Raw genomic sequence first — 17,621 nt, 5'->3', positions numbered from 1 at the left:
TAACATGGGATCAAAAACATGAAAAAAGAAAACCCCTCATGGACTTGATAGATAGGCCAGTGTGTATGATAAAAAAAAATAAAAAATTTAAACATCAAGTTAGGTAGAAAGGAATATACAGTGATACCTCAAACAAAAAGTACATATATTAAAAAGTATAACATCAGAGTACCCTTGATACCACATAGAACATAGTGAAGCATGGGGCTATCCACATGAATGTTGGTCTAGCCGTCATCTGCGGGCACGTTGACACCTAACATGTTTCAGACTATTTGTAAGTCCTTCTTCAGAAGTATTTTGTCAAATGGGTAACACAGAATTATAGAATACAAATATATTATATCAGTAGATAGAATATTGTACATTGTAGTAGTCATTAAAACAAAGTCTAAAACAGAGTATCATAGTATATAGACTGCAAGTAGTACTTAGAAAAACACATAATGTACAGTGGCTAGATAGAGTGGAGTGGTCTGGGGAGATGCAAATCCGTCCACCAATGACGTGGTCGGAGGTGGTACCGAACAGCGGCAGGACTGAGCACACAAGGACCACAAAAAGGGCAACTGCCCAAAGACAGGGTCATTAATCAGTCAATAAAGTCTGAAATAGAGTATATCTTTAAGAAGTACTTATAAAGAAAAGAAAGTACTTATCAAGAAATAAAAAATCTACATTTAACTAATAAGCAGAGTAAATATGAATGTCAGCAAAAGGTAAGTATATATGTTGTTAGGCAGATATAAGTCCCATCATACAATAAGAGAAAATTTCCTGGCCCATATTGGCCAGCAAACAGATTCCCCAATTGAGAAAATCAAAGTAGTGAGCAGTAAATGAGCGTTGCAGAGTCATACCTGTCTTGGATAGCCTTGCAGTGATGAGCTCTAGTGGCTGGCTGCATTGAGGCCAGATTAAATACCTACCCAGGTAATATAGTTACCAATTACATAAATGGGATCAGCTGTGAGATGTTTGCAGGGTGCTGACGCTTGCATGAATGGCATCCAGGATCCATGAGGGGTCCTCAGGCATCACGGCAATGCTCTATTAGTTACTGCTCACTACTTTTATTTTCTCAATTGGGGAATCTGTTTGCTGGCCAATATGGGGCAGGAAATTCTCTCTTATTGTCTGATGGGGCTTATATATCTGCCCAACAACATATATACGTATCTTTTGCTGAAATTCATGTTTTCTCTTCATTAGTTAAATGTATATTTATATTTCTTTATAAGTACTTTATTTTATTTATAAGTACTTCTTAAAGATATACTCCATTTCAGACTTTCTTGACTGATAGATGATTCTTTTTTTTTGGGCAGTTGTAATTTTTGGGGTCCTTGTGTGCTCAGTCCTTCCGCTGTTTGGTGCCACCTCTGACCACGTTATTGGTGAACCTAGTGTTGCATCTCCCCAGTCAATGGAGATCACTCCACTTTAGTCATTGTGCATTATGCTTTTTTTTTCTAAGTATTACATATTATGTATATACTATGATACTTTATAACAGCGATAGTCTGTTTTAGACTTTGTTTTAATGACTACTACGATATATAATATTCTATCTACTAATATAATATGTTTGTATTTGATTAAAATACCTCTAAAGAAGAACTTACAAGTAGTCTGAAACATGTTAGATGTCCACGTGACCGAACATGATGGCTAGCCCAACATTCATATGGGTAGCCCCATGCTTCACTATGGTCTATGTCAGGTATATGCAATTAGGGGACCAGCAGCTGTTGCAAAACTACTAGTCCCATCATCCCTCTGCCTCTGGGCGTCATGCTTGTGGCTGCCAGAGTCTTACTATGCCTCATGGGACTTGTAGTTCTGCAACAGCTGGAGATCCGCTAATTGCATATCCCTGGTCTATGTGGTGTCAAGGGTACTCTGATGTTGTACTTTTTATCGATGAACTTTTTGCAAGTTTGATGTATCACTGTATATTCTTTTCTACTTATCTTGATGGTTTATAAAAATAGTTTTTTATTATACATATTGGCCTGTCTATGAAGTCCATGAGGGGTACGGTGTGCATTTTTGCACCCAGTCTTCTTTTTTCCATATTATATTTTGGACAGAGTGGATCAATTTTCTAAACAAACCACTTTTCTCTACAGTTTTTATGGGATCAAAAACAGGTGTGTGAAATCACATAAGGTAATCAATGTTTCTTACGGAGACCGTCCAACATGTTGGCCAAACTTTAAAATTACTGACACAGTCAAATCGGTGCTTAGCATGGGGATAAGAGATCTCAGACGCAAGCTCTCATTGAGATCATAAAATCCTCGAGGTAGGGTCAAACAATGCGTTCCATTCAAACTATAATTAAAATAACTGCAATGAAAACTGTGATAAAATTTTTTGACTTTATGTGTAATAGGTGTTATAGTAAATAAAGGATTGTGTACAAAAAGTAAAAGCAATGACTTTATTCAAACTGGTTTATGCAATTGGGCTTTTCTTTGGTTTCGTTACAGATTTAAACCCTATATATTTGAAAATTTTTGCTTCAAGGAAACACGAAACCTTAAATTGGTGTGAAAAACAAGCAGTTTATGCCTTTTACATTTCATCACTAGATAATCCCACATTAGAATGCCCACAGCATCACAGATATAGTTTTTTTTTTAAATAATACTCTCCCCTATTGCATAATAACATAGATCCTTTGTTTCCAAAGATAGTGTCATGCTCTGATAAAGTTAGCATAGTACAAAACTAGAAAAGTCTCCTGCTATTTAACCCCCTGAGAGCACTGACAAACTTGTTAGTGCAGTTCATGTTACATGCATATTTACTGTGAGGGGTTAACATTTACGGTCATTTTGTTTTACAAAAATAGAAAATGTAAATACATACTACTGATCAGCAAGGGTACAATGCGTGTCACTGGGTCAACCCATTCCAAATGGTTGGAAGGTGTCTGCAACAACAAAGCGAAACTTGCCAATCGCAGGCATGAGCTAATGTAGCAAATGCCCTGGCTTGGCATGTAGATTCCATAGGCTGCCTATATGGAGTCCAATTACACACGGATACATAGATTTAAGTTGATTTAGCAGTTGTTGCAGATGTTCGGAATATCATGCATGACCCACTGCACCAATAAGCCATCAAAAGTATACTATTGCTCATTGTCTCCATTTAGTTTTTGCTGGCGATATGTTATACATACAAAACCAAACAGTGCCTTTACTCTGATATAAACATTAACTGGCTCTGAGTCGGGCTGCAAAGTCTTGATGGGGACTTAATTGGAATTCGCCAATTAAAGCCCAGTTGAAGTTTCATATCTCTAATTTTCTTGTGCCTGCCATGGTACCTCACTACTGCACATGCACTTATCCTCTTCCCCATTTCCTTTTTTATATGTGTTTTTGTCGCTGCACTTTTTGCACAGCACGTATGCACTTTCTCACTCCCCGATTAGTGGGATTTAGGTCCTCGGGCCTGCCCTGAAAGTCTTGGGGGGGGGGGGGGGCACGTGGCCTTCTGGTCAGGTTCTTCCCCCTCCCATGGGGTCCCCCTTCGGGGGAGACCCACCTAGTACTTGGGGTTGGTCTGTTTCGGCGGGGCTCCCAAAGAATGGGGACTGCCTGGTTTTATCCAAGTGGACCAGTGAGTACCAAAGTCACTGCCAGGAGCCTTGCATCCCAGGGGATGAGGGAAAGGGTCCTTTCTCCTCAGAGGAGGACCATTTGTACACCCTGTGCTCTTTTTTGTGTTCTCACTTTTCTGTGCACACTCTTTTTGCACCAAATGTTAAATTTTTCTCAAATTTTCTCAAATTTTCTTCATAGCCTGGCTCCACCATATGTTATCATTTTTTTCTCTTTCTGCCCTCCCACTCCATTGCTCAATGCTGGATTAGATTAATGATGGCTGCACACTTACTTGTACTGCCAGGGATGAAACAGGTTATATATGATTAGGCCAGTTAGTGTGCACTGGAAAGTCTAGTTAAATGCTGGTGCCTATTGGACTGTGCATTTTTATTTAGATTGTGTAATCTTATTTAGTTCAACTTTGGAAATAAAGGCCATTAGTATAATGTCAATCTGACTGAATGTTTCTTTCTGTGGCTTCAATTGGGCTTTAAGCTATGCGAAAAATAATGACAATATATGCAGTAACCAATAGCTGCAGTAAATTCCCTTTTTCATAATAAAGGAAGCAACTGTAAAGCTGGTTTACCATTAACAAGATCATGGTGTCCCAGCATCGGACAGATGAATAGATAAATGAAAATGCACTGGAAGCCAGTATATAGAGGAGGAGACCTGTTAGCAGTCCCTATTTTAATAACATAAATACCTGGCTTCAGTGGGAGTTGGCTGTGGGAAATGGACATTTCCTTCATCAGACACGGTCAGTTCTAGAGGGAGGAGGTGGTCTTGGCAGAACGATCAAGGCTGCGTTTAACAAAAATAAATTGGAAGGTTTTACGCTAAGGATGAACACAGCATGTTCTACCATGCAACCAACAGGGGGTAACCCCTTACTTACCACTGACAAGACTTTTCAGAAACCCCTTAAACAGATAGCCCTGAAAATGTTAAAGTGAACCTAGCATTGGATATATTTTTCCATATTAAGTGCAGTATGCTACGTAACATGGAACTGTAACACTTCCAGGTATTTATTACCCCTTACAGAGAACACAGTACTCCCCTTGACAATGCCTTCACCTGCTGCTATGATACAGAATGACCACACCATCTTTTTTCAGGCATCAACATTTGTGCCAGTGCAGTTCACAATTTTCTTTTAACATAGATCAATCAGCCCACTGCTGAAGTCTCCCACCCGGTGATTTCTTCAAAATTTAAAATATTGCAGTCTTTCCCCAGGGCAAAAAGACTGCCTCTTCTACCTGCAGCACATTGATCAAAGTGTAAAAGGCCCTGGAGACAAGTTTTAGGTGAGTAAAATTTTCAATGGGCATAATAGCTCTGGTTCGGCAGCTCTTCACAAGTCCAGGGGTCCCCCATTAGGATGAACGTCATCACCCCTAGTTGAATTTCCTCATGTAAACAAATATAAGCTCCAAACCAAATATACAACATAATTTAATGGTAAAATTGATTGAAGGCAATAACAAGAGAAAATAGCCAAAGCATTTTGGGGATCAGAAAAATTCCCACTTCTTCAGGGCCCTGGTTTAAATGTTGGGACTCTAGTGATAAATAAGTAACCAAGAATAATTACTAATGATGTGGCATAGGATACATAGCACCTACATGCCATGCAGAGAAAAAAGAAGTTACCAATCCGGGTGATAATCCCACATTCACACCATCGTTGCATGAGAGAAAAAGGGTGCTGGCTCAGCATACATAGTCAATGGAGAAAGAAGAAAATTGGACAGCGGCACTCCAATGCAACACATTTATTGTCGCAAAATGAAATCCATACACCAACAGAGGTACAGGTACAATAGTTAACGCATTTCAGACCCTTATAGGTGCTCAATAATAGCTGTAAGACCACCGACCCCCAATCGCTTATTTATACATATGAAGTGCTGATTACATGATCAGATGTGTCTTTCTAAATTGTGGTCAAGTGTCGTCCAAAGAAAACACATAGACGGAGGGAGTGTGGAGGCGATCAATGCTATACAAAATAGTTTTACACAATATTTCTATGTTTATATCTCTCTTTTTTCAGGGGTTTTGGGTAGATATGTATGATGTGCTATTTAATTTTAGTTTTTTTATGTTTAATGCTTAATGAAGTTCTGATGATACATTGTTACTATATTAATGTTTATGTTTCTGATTGCATGCATGTTCCTGATTAATGATATCTGTTTGGAGTCGATAGTTTTCAGTGTTTATAGATAGACTCGGGTTTAAGTTTGCCTTTCAAGGGTTAATTTCTATGGACCACACCTGACCAGAATTTAGAGAGACATGTGATCAGCAATTCAGATGTATAAATGAGAGATTTGAGTCGGTGGTCTTACAGCTAAGATTAAGCACCCATAAGGGTATGAACCGCGTCAGTGCCTGTACCTGTACCTCTGTTGGTGTATGGATTTTGTTTTACGTCAATAAAGGTGTTGCATTGGAGTGCGGCTGTCCAATTTTCTTCTTTCTCTATTGACTACATACCATGCAGAGTTGAGTTGTCCTATGGCTCTTACACCATTAATATTTATTCCTGGATACTATATCATTCTCAGAGTTCCATAATTTAAACTAGAGCCCTAAACAAGAGGGCATTTGTCTGACCTCCAAAATGTGTTGGATGTTTTCTCTTGTTCTTGCTGAAGGTCAATCTTTCATTTTGGACTCTTGGACATTTGATTTGGTGCTCTTAGTGGATTGTTTACATGCAGTAGATTGATGACATCATGCTTTTTGATACTAAAAGGTACAACTTTTTTGAAAAAGCATACTATTTCAATATATTGTGGCATGTTACAGATGTATTTATACAGATTTGTAAAGCTGTTAAAAGATCCAATAAATTTTCACTTATATTGCAAACTTTACATCTGTCTGCTCATATGCTCTGGGATAAGACATACTGTATAAAGATTTAAATATGAATCTTGATGTTGTGATCTGCTGCATTCTGTTTGACCTGGTATGCTCAGGGGTTCCTTTCTCTACACATTAAGACTGTAATCTCCATTATATCTCTGGGCTATAATGCTCATAAAGTAGAAGTAGGACAATACTGTATTTCGATATTCTTAACAAGCAATAAATAAGCTGTAAAGCAACCCTGGCATTAGCTCGTAGGAGGAAGTCCCAATGCACCCTGTAAAAGAACAAGGAATACTTGGGTTTCTGACAGGCAATGGGTTACGTCTTAGCTCTTTTCATTGACTATAACCACTGTTGCTATCCAGAACTTCTGTGTGTGTTACAACATGTCCTTTATAATGTATGGAAGAACCAGGCTGCATAGAATGGCATGTGCTCTCTGATGCACCCAGCAGTGTGAGATAGCAATGGTGTCTGTAGCTCATTAAGAGAGGAAATATTTAACACACTGCCAATTGTGTTATTTTAATAAGGTGGCGCTTCTGCAGGAGAGCTAAAGGGACACTTTAAAACAAGCCCTCACTGACCTATGTAGCTGCACATAGGGTGGAATAATTCATCTTCAAATTTACAGCAGAAATTTGTTGAAAAATGTTGTCTCAATAGATAATTTTCTCTCTTCCCCTGCCAGCAGAGAGTTGTAATCTCTAATGTAAACATAGAGCAGGTATGCAGGAAGATGACAGAGAGCAGAGTGCTGAGTCCTAACTTGAACACCTTCACTGCTTTTTTTATATTATGGGTGAATTGCTCCAATGTGCCTGTAACTCCAGAGGTCAGTGAGAGCTTGTTTCAAAGATTAATTACTGCTTGTTAAGAATATCTAAAGATTTCAATGGCCATATCCCAGCAACAGTTATACTCAAAGATGTAATAATAAATGAAAGGGCTCAGGAACCCATACCCTTTGCAGGGTGCCTGGCATGTTCAACCATAGACTTGTCAAGTCAGGAGTACTGAAACTCAGATGTGTCCTTGTTGCCTTACCCCAATGCTGGCCATGACAGACAGACAAATCAAGGGGAATCTTGACTTTAAGAAACACAATTAAACATGTTTTATGTCTCTTAATCTGGAAATAGATTAACACCTTTGTAGTAGAACCAATCATGAATACAATGCCATTCTACAAATACCTACAACATTGTCACATGTAGTAACAACTGCTCACATAATACATACATTCCGTTATACATTCTTCCATATATTTTATGTAGACATGTTATGGCTGTGTCAGGCAACAACATGTAAATAGGATGAAAGGGGGATTTCTTAGAAATAAAAATGACTACAAGTACTAACGACATTGGCTTTTGCATAGAATTCACTTTGTTCTTCAGTTTTGTCGTCAGTATTATTATTACCCTGATAGTCACTTAATGATCTATTTTTATTTTGATTTTCAGAGTAACAGTTTTTCTTTAAAAACAAATGGCTAAAAATGATAATGTAATCTGTTTCATGGAAATTCAAGGTTTTTATTTATTTATTATTTTTTATCCCTGTCTATTGTCACCTGCAACTGAATAGATCTCAAGAGGGAGGCCATAGGTGTGATTATAAAAGCTTTGGAATTGAGAAAAGTTTATCCAGTGGGATAGGCTTTTGGGGTCTTGGAGTTGGGCTTTTAATCTACACAAGAGATCAATGTTTAGTTGGCAATGGCAATGCTCAACCTCAAATCTCTGGCATCTGCACATTATTCAGCACTGCATCTCAAGTCTCTGCTATGTGCACACCTGACTTCATTAGTGCTTTTAAAAGTGAAGCAAGATCTTTAAAGGAAAGCAAAGCTCCTTTAGCTGTACTTCTCCTGTTAATCACAAGAGTTCAGTCCGTTCTGTGTGCCTGTGACCTGTTTTCAGCGGCTGACATCACAGAGCTGGTCCAGGCTGAGGCAAGATCGCGACAATATGACCGGGATTTACCCACAACCCTGCACCAGAATCTGGCTCAGCCCCACAGTGGGCCGCTGAGAGCCTGAGCCAGCCGATAACGCCCCATCCTTGGCCCAGCGCTCCAGTCAGCGATGGGGGGGGGGGGGGCAGAGCAGAGAGTGGTGACTGACAGTCACTAGCTCTATTTTCACGGAGGTCTGAAAACTGAGCGATCAGCAGTGTTTGGTCACTCGATTCTCAGTCTTAGAGTCGGCGGGGCACAAATGCAGCATCGGATTATTGCTGCATCCACCTAGGTAAGTATGATTCTTGGGGGGGAAAAAAACCCTTTACTTCACTTTTAAGCCATTATCTGACCAACAGGTTTGTCTGTTTGTTCATATCTTATATATATATATATATATATATATATATATATATACGTATCGGTTAAATTTCACTGTATTTCCTGTCACTGAAATAGTGAAAAACATAACATTTGCATTACTGTTTACCTGCTTTACTAATGACCACCAAGACAAGGAGAACGGAAAAAAATCTCCACAGCAAAGACACAAACAGACAGTTCCTAAACCTTCTCTATTCAAATCTAAAAAAAATCTAGAATTTTATGGACTGGAGCTTAACTTCAGTCCTTTCAAAGCATGGGATAAAATGTAGAGGATTAATCTGACACACCAAAACATGCTTGTGTAACATGTATACAAATATACACATTTAACAAGTCAAATCTCCTACTCTTGAAACTTTAAAGGATCAAGACAGTTGCAAACCAGGGAAATTCCTATTTATGCCCATGTTTCCACCAAACAGACTCATTATGAAAATGAGGTAATAGAAAATTGAATTTAATACATTTTTGTTACAAAAGTATAAAAATCTTGCACCTTGATGTTTCAAAAATACCCCTTCGTACAACTTTGGCCAGCACAAGCAGTTGATTTTTGCCTACGATCCCTGCAATTGTCCAAATACTTTAAGTCATGACCACTGTTTTCTCAAATAGAAGTCACGTGATCTGCATTTTCCTGAATTTCAATGCACTCAATCTCTTCTCTCTCTTTCCGTTTGGCTCTTCTCTTTTTCTTGTGGCGTTTTTTAGAAGGAGGGAAGAAGGTTAAGAAAACAGGCAAAATGACGAAGCAGTGCAGTATCGTGCAACTACCAGTCAGCAGCAAGCATTTGAACAGTGTGGAGGTCAAGTTTGAAGGCACGAACAGAAGGGGTACCAGCCCAACAAGAAACGATATGACATTCTGGATAATAGCTGTGCCATTCTCCTTGAGTGAATCTTGTATGCATAGAGTTCTTGTGTGCTCAGTGGCTAAGACAAATGTATAAAGCAGAGGGGAACAGTGATCTATGGCAAAGTTCAAAGCGTAAATAAGGCACATGATGGATACGCAATCCATATCAACGTTCCATAATGTCATTAAACCCAATACCCCTAATTCAATAGAAGTGACAGTAATTATCAGCCAGAAGTTTCCCAAAGGTTGAATGACCAAGAAGAAGGTTAAAATTAACACCAGCAAGATGCTAAAACCAGAAATAGCGACTGGCATTGTCACTGCCAAGCCATAGTGATCCATAAAAACAAAGGTGGGGTTGAAGACAATAAACTTTATACTTTGTATCAATGAGAGTGGCCTCAGCTTTTCAAGGAGCTCAACCACTTCCCGTTGTGTGTTTTCACTAGTCCTAGCTACCAGATACATCCGGGATGCAATGATATTCAATTCATCTCCTGACCTAGAAATAATTATGTCATTTCTGAAGTGCTGAAATTCTGGTTTCTTTAAGAAAACATTTTGGAGAACGTTAATAAAATCAGTTTTATTTGATGCCGAAATATTGCCAACCTTTAAAAAGTGGTAGAATTGCTCCATCCAAGATTCCGTATTGAATCCATGAGTTATGGTTTTCAAGTCTTCTTGAACAGTTGTATTCCAGTATTCAAGAGGTTCATAGATATAGAATCCAATCACAGGGCTATAGTTGCTAAAGTACTTTTGTTGTATAAAAGCATAAGAAACACTGGGAGAGTCAATTGCTAGAAGGTTTATAATGTTTGATCCACCACTAATTTGGAGGCAGCCCATGAATGAGAATGATGCATAGATGAGGTATAATATGACCACAAAGGGTTTGACATATGTATTTGTGATCCACTCATTATAATGATCTCTTAGAAAATGTTGAATGAAATGGTTCTCATAAGGGTCTGGCTCATGGTGGGTCGAATGCTGATGCCCATCGCTCATCATTGTTTGAAACCATATTGGTTGTCTGTCCAAATACTCCTCGGAAGGGATTTTACAACAGAAGATACTGTGATATCGATTTTGCTCCAGTTGGCCAGCAAAGACTAGGCACGAGCCATAGAAGGAAAAAACATAGAAATAGTTTAGGACAATAGTAATGCACATGTTCTGGCAAAATATCTTTACTGCCTCAATGTTTGTAAAAGGACTAGCGCCCATTCCAAAAGTGATGATATACAGAGAACTGGTCATTGTATACGACACCATTACATCTGAGTAGGCATCTGCTACCCTGTCTTTGAAAGGCAAACTTTCTCTAGTTCTCCTCCATCCAGAAAGAAGCTCAAAAACTCCTTTTGTTCCATGACCTGGAAGACAAAACAAAAGAAACGGTTTCATAATCTAGGACATATTCCACTTCACCTAAACATAGCAGTGTTTTTTTATGTTAAAATTTGGTCAGTTCACCCAAACAGGATATAACAGTTTTCAGTCAATATAGACTGTTTCATTTACCCACCAGTTTCTTACAAATCTCTGGATTTGAACAAAAAATACGTGGATTGACTAAACTGTGCATCATTGGGTGAGAGGAGGTCTCCTTCCTTTTTGGTTTCTATGTATTTTATGTACAATAGAAAATGCAGTATGATATACAGTATCTAACAAAAGTGAGTACACCCCTCACATTTTTTAAAATATTTTATTACATCTTTTCATGTGACAACACTGAAGAAATGACACTTTGCTACAATGTAAAGTAGTGAGTGTACAGCTTGTATAACAGTGTACACACAGCCATTAATGTCTAAACCACTGGCAACAAAAGTGAGTACACCCTTAAGTGAAAATGGAAATTGGACCCAAATCGTCAATATTTTGTGTGGCCACCATTATTTTCCAGCACTGACTTAATCCTATTGGGCATGGAGTTCACCAGAGCTTCACAGGTTTCCACTGGAGTCCTCTTCTAATCCTCCATGATGACATCACTGAGCTGGTGGATGCTAGAGACCTTGCTCTCCTCCCCCTTCCATTTGAGAATGCCCCACAGATGCTCAATAGTGTTTAGGTCTGGAGACATGCTTGGCCAGTCCGTCACCTTTACCCTCAGCTTCTTTAGCAAGACAGTGGCCATCTTGAAGGTGTGTTTGGGGACATTATCATGTTGGAATACTGCCCTGCGACCCAGTCTCCGAAGGGAGGGGGATCATGCCCTGCTTTAGTATGTCACACTACATGTCGGCATTCATGGTTCCCTCAATGAACTGTAGCTCCCCAGTGCCGGCACCACTCATGCAACCCCAGACCATGACACTTTCACCACTATGCTTGGTTGTAAGCAAGACACACTTGCCTTTGTACTCCTCACCTGGTTGCCACCACACACGCTTGATACCATCTGAACCAAATACATTTATATTGGTCTCATCAGATCACAGGACATGGTTACAGTAATCCATGTCCTTAGTCTGCTTGTCTTCAGTAAACTGCAGGCTTTCCTGTACATCATCTTTAGAAGAGGCTTCCTTCTGAGGTGACAGCCATGCAGACCAATTAGATGCAGTATGTAGCATATGGTCTGAGCGCTGACAGGCTGACCTCCACCCCTTCAACCTCTGCAGCAATGCTAAATACAAAGGAAAAATTGGGACTTGAAATTAAGCGCTTGGCTGGTGGAGGTAAATTTAACCAATTTGACCTTGTATTTTAGAAATGCACCTGCCTATTTACAAATAAACTGTACTTTTTGTAGAAAAACACATAGGCAAGTATTTTCAGAAAATAAAATATCCATTTATTCTGGGTAACAAAATAAAGAGGAAGGCAACTCTGGAGAAACTTTTGGAATTTGCAAAGCCTTTTGGCCCCCAGGGCAGACATCAAGTCTGTGGAAAATAAAATTGTTAACTTGAGGAGTCCATATAATTTGGAGCCCAATCTGGTCCAGGACTCCCAGAGATCAGGACCAGTAGCAGATGACATATATGTCCCTAGAAGAAGCTTCCTTCTGGGACGACAGCCATACAGACCAATTTGATGTAGTATGCGGCATATGGTCTGAGCGCTGACAGGCTGACCCACACCCCTTCAATCTCTGAAGCAATGCTAAATACAAAGGGAAAATTGGGACTTTAAACAAAGTGCTTGGCTAGTGGAGGTAAATTTAACCATGTTTGAATTTCACCATTGAATGTTTATTGGTTAAAATAAATATACAGACAATAAAAAGTATTCATTTCATATACACATAAGAGGCGTGCACATGGCATGAGCATAGTTAAAAAATGCAGCAATGCTGGCAGCATTCATACGTCTATTACCCAAAGACAACCTCTGGTTATGATGCTGAGCATGTGCACTCAACTTCTTTGGTCGACCATGGCGAGGCCTGTTCTGAGTGGAATCTGTCCTGTTAACCTCCCTGGCGTGTTTTGTAGTCCTGTAATTCTTAGCAATAACTCACTTAAATCTGTCAAAACCAGAGTCTAGCAGACATCCCGGGTATGACAAACTTTGAAAAATGAAATCATAAATTATATTATAATAAATAATTATAAATAATTGTACCAAATAATAATATAACAATAATAAAAATTATTCAATAATGTAATCAAATCAAAAACACTGAAATTTGCTCAGTTGCAGAATTGTCACTGTCATTACTTTTCAATATTTGATGACGGATCTCCCCACAAATCGCTATCGCTCAATTCTGTGAGTGATTCCAATTTATTATCGCTGTTTTCTAGCTGGTCTAAAATAATTTTTGATGTAAAGTGACAGTTTTGGTTGCAATGGACAATCTCCAGTTTCCAGGCATAAAGAACAGTTTTTATAACATAAAACTGCATGCAGGACACTGGGCAGAACACTAGGGACAAAGGGGATGTGAAATAATTACATACAGCAATGTAATCTGTAAGATTACATTATACTGTATGTATACTGTGTGTTTCACGTTTTGAATTTGGCGCCGATCTCCGTCCCCGTGCGCCACAACGCTCGCAGGGAACGGAGATCGGCTCCGTGATGAATCGAGCGGAGGACGAGCCGCTCGTACAGCGCGGGGACATCGCTGGATCCAGGGGACAAGGTAAGTAAGCGTCCTCCTGCATTCAGCGATGCGGTCCCGAGTCTGGCTTGGGGTTACCGCTTTTGGTATAAAAATTCCACCCCGAGCCAGACTCGGGAATACCGCCGGGGGGGTTAAACCACTATATGGCCTTGGCCACCATGCAGCAGCTTGAGTCAGAGTCTTGGCAATCTTCTTTCAGACCAGGCCATCTTTATGTAGAGCAACAATTCTTGTTTTCAGATCCTCAGAGAGTTCTTTGCCATGAGGTGAGAGTGAGAGCGATAACACCAAATTTAACACACCTGCTTCCCATTCACATCTGAGACCTTGTAACACTAAAGAGTCACATGACACCGGGGAGGGGAAATGGCTAATTGGGCCCCAAGTGGGGTGTATTCCACTTTTGTTGCCATTGATTTAGACATTAATGGCTATGTTGTGAGTTATTTTGAGTAGACAGCAAATAGTTATACAAGCTGTACACTCACTACTTTACATTGTAGCAAAGTGTCATTTCTTCAGTGTTGTCACATGAAAGTATACAATATTTATAAAAATGAGGGGGTGTGCTTACTTTTCTGAGATACTGTATATTGGAATTTTTATGTATTTATTTTTTTATACTAGTAATGGCAGTGATCATCGACTTATAATGGGACTGCGATAGTGCGGAGAACAATCTGGCAGTAACTGACATTGGGGAAGGGAGACTGACTAACTGACACTGACATCACCAGTGACACTAATACAGTGATCAGTGCTAATAACATATACTGCCACTGTACTAATGACATTGGCTGGCAAGGGGTTAACATTTCGGGGCAATCAAGGGGTTACCTGTGTTCTTAACAATGTTTGGTGTGTGTACTGAGTGCTGTGTAGGGATGAGCTTCGAGTTCGAGTCGAACTCATGTTCTACTCGAACATTGCCTGTTCGCCTGTTCAGCGAACAGTGAACAATTTGGGCTGTTCGCAGAAAATTCGAAAAGCCGGAACACCCTATACAAGTCTATGGGAGAAATCTAAAGTGCTAATTTTAAAGGGTAATATGCAGGTTACTGTCCTAAAAAGTGTTTGGGGACCTGGGTCCTGCCCCAGGGGACATGGATCAATGCTTGTCCTCATCAACATGGGGACAAGGTGCTTTGAGGGGTCACAGACCCCCAAAGCATCCTCCCAATGTTGAGGGTATGTGGCCTGGTACGGTTCAGGAGGGAGGGGGGGCCGCTCTCTCGTCCCCCCTCTTTTCCTGCAGCCTGCCAGGTTGCGTGCTCGGATAAAGGATCTGGTGTGGATTTTTAGGGGGACCCCCATGTCAATTTTTTTTTTAATTTGATGCGGGGTTCCCCTTAATATCCATATCAGACCTGAAGGGTCTGGTATGGATATTTAGAGGGACCCCCACGTCAATTTTTTTCTTAAATTTGACACGGGTTCCCCTTAATATCCATGTCAGACCTGAAGGGCCTGGTACTTGAATTTAGGGGAACCCCCACGCTTTTTTTTTTTTTTAATCAATGAATGAATGAATTGTCGGCTAATACAGAGAACACTCATTGAGTGTTCTCTGTATTACGGGGAGCCGACAATTTAGCCGCAAGTGATTTTAAAAGACTTTTTTTCCTGCACAAATGACACTTTGTGCAGGGACAGTTCTAAGCACCAGAAACATGCGCCCCTTCACAGGCATACTATAGATGCCCCCCAGCTACGAAATTTAAAGGAATATTACACTTTTATTGTTTCACTTTAATCATTATTAAAATCACTGCTCCTGAAAAAACTGCAGTTTTTAAAACTTTTTTTTGCATTGATCCATGTCCCCTGGGGCAGGACCCGGGTCCCCAAACACTTTTTAGGACAGTAACTTGCATATTACCCTTTAAAATGAGCACTTTAGATTGTGAACATTCGAGTCCCATAGACTTTAATAGGGTTCTAAAGTTCACACGAAGTTTAGGTCTGTTCGCAGGTTCTGGTGCGAACCGAACAGGGGGGTGTTCGGCTCATCCCTAGTGCTGTGTTACTAAGCAATGTGCTGTTTTTTGCTCTCTGCTTTGCCAACATAGGGCTCTCTTCTGTCATTCGCTCAGCCGATCAGTGGTTGCTGGCCATAAATTATTGTCCGGGACCCACAGATCAGTTTGTGTTGTAGCGAATGACAGCACATGCGGGCCCCCCCACCAGGAAATGCAAATTAGGTATATCTAGGTGATTCTTCACAGCTGAGCCACTCTGTAGCAGTAAAGCTAAAGAAGGTGGTTGGCAAGTGGTTAAACAGCAGTTTTTTTTCTTTGTAAATGTCAGTTTTGTTGTAGTAGGTTATATATTGTACAGATGCACTACTTTACAGACAGGTTCCAGCCATCCCCCAGGCGTGTTATTTAAAGGAATTTTATTCTTATAATGTTCCACTTTAATCAGTAATAAAATGTTGCCAAATTGATTTTTAAACAGGTATGTAGCATCCTCCTAGGTCCTAGCTAGGTGCTAGAGAGTGTATATAGTTTTTGGCTTTTCTGCTTAACAGAGAAGTAGACAGGCAAATTTAGGTGCTGTCTGTTTAGCAGAGAGCAGTGATTGATTAGTGAGGTCTGCTCAGTGTGCTCTGGTGCGGCTCATGCTGTCTTGGTGTTTCACACTTACCCAATAGCAAGAAGGCATATTGGACAGTGGGAGGAGACCTAGCAGGGGAAAGCATGGATGCAGATACAGCCCTGGCCAATTAGAAGGGGATTAGTCTCATTGCATGCTGGGTGACTGTATTTAGATTGAAAGAACACATAGGCTTGTGGTTCCAATTCCAGCCCACCTCTAAGGAGAGAGGTTCAGGTGGGGAGGAGGCGGCTGCCTCTTCCAGCAAAGGCTGCCATGTGGCCTCAGGTGCCAGACCTGAGGGCTTGAAGCCTGAAAGCCCTGTAAGCCTGTGTAAGTTGACTGAGGGAGGAAGTCTATGGATCCGATCTCATGTCACTGGTATAGAGTGTTGCTTGAAAGTTGGAAGGAGGTTACCAGCTGTCCCTGGATATTTTGTGAGTACAGACCCCTGAAGGGATCTCTGAGACTGAGTGCATTTCTGAAATCCTCCTCTGGTCCTAGAAGTCAGCAAATGTGTGAGCTAACACTGGCTAGTGTCTTGAAGACTTAAGTCCGCTGAGTCTCTTCTGCTACAGAGGGATTTATTCTTCCATACAGACGCTGTATGGTTCAGCAGATAATCTTCTCAGTTCTACAGAAAGAGAGTTGTCCTTGCTTGTGCATAGTTAATTTGGAGTATCCCACTTGATCCCTTCTCCTATACAAGTTCTCCGAGTAAAACATAAAAACAAATCCCCATGGCTGATCATTGGAGGCTATGAGCGGAAGAGTGTGTGCACCTGGCTGTGTGAGAATACCGTGTTACTGGCTGCAGGATAATCAGTGGGAGACCCAGGCACAAACATCTAAGCAGTTCCTGCTGGAGCAGTGCTACACAGTTTTCTTTTCTTTTCTTTTTTGCTTGGGTAAATATTCCTCAGGGCAGCGCCCAGCCCTTAGAAAATGCCCATTACTGTTTCTTACATTTGTCTCTCATTGACTTCACTGGGGTTCAGATTCAGTCCTGAACTTCAGTAATGTTAGCTGAACATGCATCAAACAAAAATCAGGAATGTTTGGCTCATCTCTGCTCTCCATTGGTCCAGATATGATGTGTGCTATCTAAAATTTGGATTTACCTTGGTGGAAAGTCCTCCTCCCTCACTCCTCATTGCCAGCTATGCACATTGGGATTTAAAGTGATTGTAAGGGTATTTTTTTTTAACCT

The 17,621-nt window shown here is 40.3% G+C and overlaps 1 protein-coding gene across 1 annotated transcript in view; it reads right to left on the bottom strand.

The window, feature by feature from the left end:
- Positions 1–6,097: 6,097 nt before the first annotated feature.
- The window catches only part of PTCHD4 (patched domain containing 4), a 290,629-nt gene continuing 279,105 nt past the window's right edge, over positions 6,098–17,621 (bottom strand). The window contains exon 3 of the mRNA XM_077488898.1: positions 6,098–11,105. Coding sequence (XP_077345024.1) covers positions 9,472–11,105 — 1,634 coding nt within the window. The 3' untranslated portion in view covers positions 6,098–9,471. The remainder of the gene's footprint in view (positions 11,106–17,621) is intronic.

Source organism: Lithobates pipiens, unplaced genomic scaffold (genome assembly GCF_037356315.1).
Source record: "Lithobates pipiens isolate NorthernLeopardFrog02 unplaced genomic scaffold, aLitPip1_a1.2 Scaffold_18, whole genome shotgun sequence".
Taxonomy (NCBI): Eukaryota; Metazoa; Chordata; class Amphibia; order Anura; family Ranidae; genus Lithobates; species Lithobates pipiens.
The sequence above is the reverse complement of the archived record's forward strand: the minus strand, read 5'-3'. Positions and strand labels throughout refer to the sequence as shown.